At 31.1% G+C, this 6,539-nt stretch overlaps 1 protein-coding gene and 1 long non-coding RNA gene across 2 annotated transcripts in view; both read right to left on the bottom strand.

Moving 5' to 3' along the window:
• Positions 1-89: 89 nt before the first annotated feature.
• On the bottom strand, positions 90-1,069 carry LOC106679382 (uncharacterized). The gene is made up of 2 exons (XR_010844223.1): positions 987-1,069; positions 90-900 (listed from the first exon to the last, which is right to left on the bottom strand). It is a non-coding gene; the product is annotated as an uncharacterized lncRNA (long non-coding RNA).
• Positions 1,070-2,826: 1,757 nt separating this feature from the next.
• Positions 2,827-6,539, bottom strand: part of LOC106679385 (zinc finger protein OZF) — a gene marked incomplete in the record, with an annotated part of 17,172 nt that continues 13,459 nt past the window's right edge. Inside the window, 2 exon segments of the mRNA XM_067050374.1 lie at positions 2,827-3,299; positions 4,670-4,802. Of these exon segments, the coding sequence (XP_066906475.1) occupies positions 3,106-3,299; positions 4,670-4,802 (327 nt within the window).

Here is a 6,539-nt window from a genome sequence, read left to right as displayed (position 1 = left end):
AGATGGAACAACTAAGATTTCAGTATTGTGAGAATTGTTTATGGTTTAAAGATTTAAGATGGTTTAAAGATTTAAGATCTTAAAGACACGACACGATCGTATGGCATGATTCTGATTTGCCACAGTTGCGATGGACTGGACACCAAAGATTTCGAAACCGAGCCGGTACCGTCCCTCCATTGTTGAATAGTGTTGTAGATTTTTGATGTATGTACAGAGGGTATTAAGAGATCCTCGTCGTCTGAGTCGTCGGCGATATTTGGCGGCACGGAAGTAACGTTTCCCGTACGAACGGGAGAGGCCCGGGATGGGTCCGCATCTGCATGACTTATTACTGTAGGCGCAATCGTGGACGAAATGGACATGTGGGGCCTCGTTGTCGTCATGGAAGAAGCAAAGCCAGAATCCGTCTGGTCGACTGAATTTAGATATTCCGCCAATGACGTCCTGAATAAATCTTCCAGGGTCCGTAAGTCGTCCGGGTTTCCAGACGTCGTGAATAATAAATCGTCTGACACAGTATCGGTGATGTTCGAGTATGCAGCGGAGTCCAAGTCGTCCAAGGGTCGGTGCAAGCCCTTGGAAAAACATGAGAACGCATTCAATACCTGATCCCATATCTGTGGTATCGGCCTCGTAGCCCCCAGTAACTTCTTCGTCATTAGGCGCAGGACTTTCGAAACCATCGATGAACGAATCAAGTCCATCTGTACAGCAGTCGTCAGTATAGCTATGATCGGCAATAAGGAAATCTTCCTCGATCCTATCCTCCGCTGCTTTTTCGGTGGAGGACATTCCTCGTCGTCAACAGGTGGCGGGGTAGAAGACGTTTCTTCGGTGGTAGGTACGACAGTGGCTGTGTTGAGAAGGTGTTTCTCGGAATGCAGATCGTCACACATTCTGAAATCGTATCCGTACATATATACATCATCATGCATTTGTGATGGCCATAAAGACGATAATTACGAATTACATGTCTAACTTACCTAAGTAAAGGAGAGAAGGAGACTAGAGTCGTAGAACAGCGATTAGGCACACGTGGACTGGTTCTTGAGACTGATGTATTAAGCCTAGTAAACATTCCTTATATACTGGGCGACGACCGACCCGTCCCTGACCCGATGATAAAAAACCCGCCACGCGGAGGCGACACGGCGACATGGCTGTTCAAGCCATTAACAGTTTCAGATCTTAGATTAGAAAGACTTGATTTTAGGTTAATAAAAAAAAATTATTTTTTTTTAGATTGGTTCCTTGAAAAGTCGAATCCATTACTTAGGACATTGACGATATAAAGGCCACAAAGGTGGCAGACACACACAAACAGTCTCACACTCGACTGAGGACTACTAACTTACTGACTACAGACACCACGATACCTGATAAGCCCCATCATCAGACTGCATACTCAATCCATTTTCTAATTTCCAGGCTTGTCCTTTTCCTCATTCCCCTCTTACAATACATTTGAAATGCAGTAAAAGCAATCTCACCCAGTATTTTTACTTACCCACGTATAACAAATCCTCCACACCTATTATTATATATAATAATAATTATAACGCTCTGTTTTCAATGAATTAATTTACTATAGTAAATTATTAAATCATATTACAGGGACCAGAAAGTTGGACTACTAAGTACTTGTGTGCCAGTTGGAGTTAAAATAACTTTTTTATCATAAAAAATAAGTCCTTTTCATGATTCCAGTTTCTGTCGAGGTTTGGCTAAGTTTGATACCAAAGAACGAAAGGTGCAATTGCAAGAAAATCCAATCTCTAATTATGACGATTTAATGGTATTTTAAAATGTGATTATTATTTAAAATCATTACATCTCTTATTTATTATAATTAAATCTCTAATTAATATACCCTTCATGTTGCATTTAAAAAAATATAATAAATAATATGAAGTTAAAGGATGGTCTAAATTATTCTTTCATTTTTTTAAAAAATAAAAAATACTCTACAGTTTTGGATGAAGTAGACCATTCATATCCTCTACTTCTCAATGTCGCATTATATTAACAGTAGAATTTACATTAGAATAATGCATGCCATGTTATAATTGAAGAAACTTACCTGTTTTTACTGTATTACTGAGGTACTGTGCAAGATATGATACCAACCTGAAAGTTCTTCTCTGCCACAATAATAATAGTAAATATAAGATCAAATCACATCACGAGTGTAACTGAGCAGATCAGAAACTGAATTGATCAGTTTATCGAAGCATCACAATCTCCTTGGTAGTTAAGTGTTGTTGGGAATGGTGCTTATTACCAAGAAAGTCATCAGTCGTGCTTTTGCAAAATTGGGTACTTATAGGTTACATTACTGCTTTATTAACAAATGAAATTTTACAAAAAAGTAAGTTTACAAATTGAATTTGATTTACTCTGGATATTAAGTATGTAAAAGTATATGAAAAAAAAATTGTAAATTGGTTAGTACAAGTTATTTAAAAAACTGGTTTAACTTTGTTTTTCATAATGATTGGATTTTTGATTGGGGCCTTTCAAGTTAGTTTTCAATTTTTAAAATCTAATGGATCTCCTCATTATAAATATATGGTATTTCATATTTTATTCTAAAAATTTGATTTTTTTCAAAAATAAAAATATACTATTTACTTTTACATGACACCTAAATGATAGTTCCTGGTTCACATCAAAATAAATATTTATATCAAATAGATAAAATAAATTTGATAAGAAAGAGAAAGAATTGAATTTGAAAACTTCTCTCAATTAGAATAAGTGATTATATTTAATAATGCTTAAAATGAATGTCTGAGATAATTAAAAAAATATATACATAAAGAATAACATTAAATAACATGTTTTATTGATCCCTTAGTAATAAATTTAAAACTTTCTAAAGGTATAAAATTTGATATCTACTGTATATAACAAAATATATGTGTACTTGATCTTAGTAACATTAACATTTAATTAAATAAGTTTGTTATAATGTGATTTTTTTCTGTATTAGTTCATTTCTTTACAAAAATATAAATTTAACAGTCATTACAGCTTTCTCTTACTGCTGCACATAACACTCGAATCATCATTTCTTGATCAAAAACCTAATTTTTAAAATGGTTATGGATACATCTGGTGACCAATGGTATGATGCTGTCGCTGATGGTTAGCAAGATGTTCTTTCCTGGTAAAGGCTTTTCCACAAGGAATACAACGATAGGGTGAAAGGCCAGCATGAGATCTTTCATGTGTCACTAGATGATCACGCCTGGAGAATGCTCTTCCACATTCACTACACTTAAATGGAGTTTCTCCTAGAAAATTTAATATGATTAATTAGTTTTATCAGATATAATATCAACTATTTATCAAAAATCGATCAATTGTAAATTATTAACTTACATTAGAAACTTCTAACATAGAAAACGAAAATGAGAGAGAAAAAATATTGTCCTCACTCAATTATAACTATAAACTTTTTTTCTGTACTGGTAATTATATTTTAAATAGTTGCACCAATATTATATAACATTTTATAGGACACTAATACACAATTGACATAACTTAAAATTTATTTTTGAAAAAACCTTAGCAAGAGAAAAAATATATACAAAATTAAGGTAAAATCAAACCAAAATTTATCAAAGAGAACTTAAGAAACATTTAATTCAATGAACATTTGTTTAAAAAAAAAAACAATAGTACAAAGCCAATAACAAGATATCAATTGTTCTCTATAATTACAATAACCACAGAATACAATTTCTAAAATTAATATAACATTTGAATAATTTAATTAATCTTCCTATTCCTAAAAGAATAGAAACTCTACTACGCAGGTGAGGAGTACCCAAAAGGGATGTTTATGGCAATTACATCAATTTTATTTTATAAGAGAAGGTAATAATAATGTAGTAATGTAGTAATAATTATGAATTTTTCAGAAGGAAACATTCATATTTTTATTTGGTTTAAATCAGGGAGAAATTTCCAACTAGGGGAAAAACACTAATGCACCTATGCCTGTTCAACATAATCAAAGAATAAAATATATGAATCAGTTATTTTGTTTTATGTATGAGATGTAACTGCATATGTCAAAAGAGAATTTTACAAAAGTAAATAAAAAAAAAATCACAAGTCTGTTTTTACTGGATATCTGATACTGATTTTAATGTATGTGCATTGTATGAGCTATTGGTTCCAAAATTTTTAATTTTATGGTGTTTTTATATTGTAAAACTGATTTAAGGCCTTTCTGTTATTGGTACAAAAACACACTAAAAAAATTAATTATGAAATTTTGGTCTTCTAGCAGTCTTATTAACTTGTTAAGAAGTTAAACCATCAAATTTAGCCAATAAAAATGAAGTTAGTGCTGAAGTCCTTCCCCCCCCCAAAGTAACCTTATTTTGTACATTTCATCTATGGGTGGAAAAATTAGTGGGTCCAGTCCACTTCTCTCTAGGAAACCAAAGAAGAATAGAGACTGGACATGTGCCTGAAGACTGCCACATCATTATAACAGTGAAGGAAACAGCGTTAATCAATGATGAGAGGTCAAGGTAGGAGAGGAAAAAAAAAAGAAAATTTACACCAATTATTAGAATATGTTCTAACAACTACAAAAAACTCATATGATTATGGCACTTGTATAACATATCTAAAAAAAAAAATATCTTACCTGTATGACCCCTTTCATGATTTACAACATGTTCTTTTCTTGTAAATGCCTTTCCACAAAATCTGCAGACATGAGGAGATTCTCCTGTATGCTGCCTCACGTGATTAATAAGGTGTTCTTTACGTGTAAAAACCTGTGAATCAAACAAAACAAGAGAACAAACAGTTATTTAATATTAAAACAGGCTTTCCTAATGTGACTAAGTAAGTTACATAAGGAGTACACAGTTAACACTTTGATGACACATGATTGTCAAGTTGTGATGGCTAGGGAACATGTATGATGATAAGCTATTGTCAAAGGAGGTCACTTTTCTAGCTTGCATTGAGAGTCAGGGAAAGAGCTCTAGCACCTCCCCTTCCACCAGATTCGATCGTTTTGAGTACTGCTATCTTTAAGTGTATTTACACTCCTTCAAATTTTTTTTTAAGTATATAAATTTATTAACTTATGTATTCTTTTATTTTACACACTTCCAATAACATTTTTCACTTGTTTAAAAGTTTTTTGTAATTTTAAAAACCGTTTCTTTTACATATTTTTGGATTATTTCATGTTATCTAAATGTTTGATAGAAAAATATGGTGATATACAACAAATTTTTAGACTTCTTATTCAATAATTCAGTTAAAAAATTTGTAAAACATTCATATATCAGTTGTAACAATATTCAATATGGTTGAAAAACAGGTATTTAAACTTTTTTTTTTACTAAATATTACATTATATAAATTAAAAGAAGTGTACCCCCACCCACGGTCAATGTATTTACTTCCATTGATTATGCAATGCCATTATTGTAGCCTAATTGACTGATAAATATATTCCTGTTTAAAATGATTTTAGTTACAACAAAAATAAAATATTTATTCTTTTCATTAGTAATAAATTGGACACTCATTTAACTTGGATCCAGAAAATTGAAAAACTAATAATTAAATATAATATGAAAATTAATACTTATAAAACTCAATAAATATTATGACAATTTGTAATACTATTAGAAAAAGAGGATATATTGAAAAGATAAATTGTTATAGAAACTAAGAAAACTTCATTAGATGGGGCTATTCTTACATGTAACTAATTGTTATCGAGAGTGTAATGTGGATTTTATGGAGTTGGATGAATTAAGGGGAAAACCTGGTGGCTGAGCATTAGCCTAAACAAATCATGCCTTTGCATGACTACAGGTTTTTTTTCTTCTTTTAATTTTTTATAAGGAATCAATACAAAAGAAAATAATTCAATCTACTTACGAATGTTGGAAGGAAGTCTGTTTATTTTTATCTAAGGAGTTGATGGCACTGCAACAATCAACCCGTGAGTACTAAAAAATTTGTTCTATTTTCCATATTTTGCCTTATCTTTTATTCATTCTATTGTATCACAATTGCTCATCCTTCATTCAACTTTTATAATAAAACCCACCTTAAATATTACAAAATTATTTGATGGTCCTTTATGTTAAATCAAAGGTTTATTACAACTCCACTCATTTATTTTTGTCTCTTTATTTACGCCATAGTAATTATTTAATAAAATTATGTAATAATTTTGTTTTAGAAAAACATTTCAAACCTACAATGAATTTGTGACCCAAATATTATATTCATTACTAAATTGAATTAAAACATTAAAATGGATTTAGTGAATGACACAAATTCTTCCTTATTAAAATACAATAGTTTATTTCATATCATCAGCAACGTTTCGGGAGATTTCCCCCATCTTCAGGCTGTTGATATCAAAAAGCCTATATATGACATATAATTTTCTCCTATTTGTCATTCTTGCTAATATATTATAATATTAATGTCATTTAATGAGTAAAACTTGCTAATGGTCATACATTTTAGGAGAATAATTA

This window comes from Halyomorpha halys, unplaced genomic scaffold, assembly GCF_000696795.3.
Source record: "Halyomorpha halys isolate HHAL.00 unplaced genomic scaffold, Hhal_1.1 Scaffold199.1, whole genome shotgun sequence".
In the NCBI taxonomy this organism is placed as follows: domain Eukaryota; kingdom Metazoa; phylum Arthropoda; class Insecta; order Hemiptera; family Pentatomidae; genus Halyomorpha; species Halyomorpha halys.
Note: the sequence above shows the minus strand (reverse complement) of the source record. Positions and strands in the feature narration are given on the sequence as shown.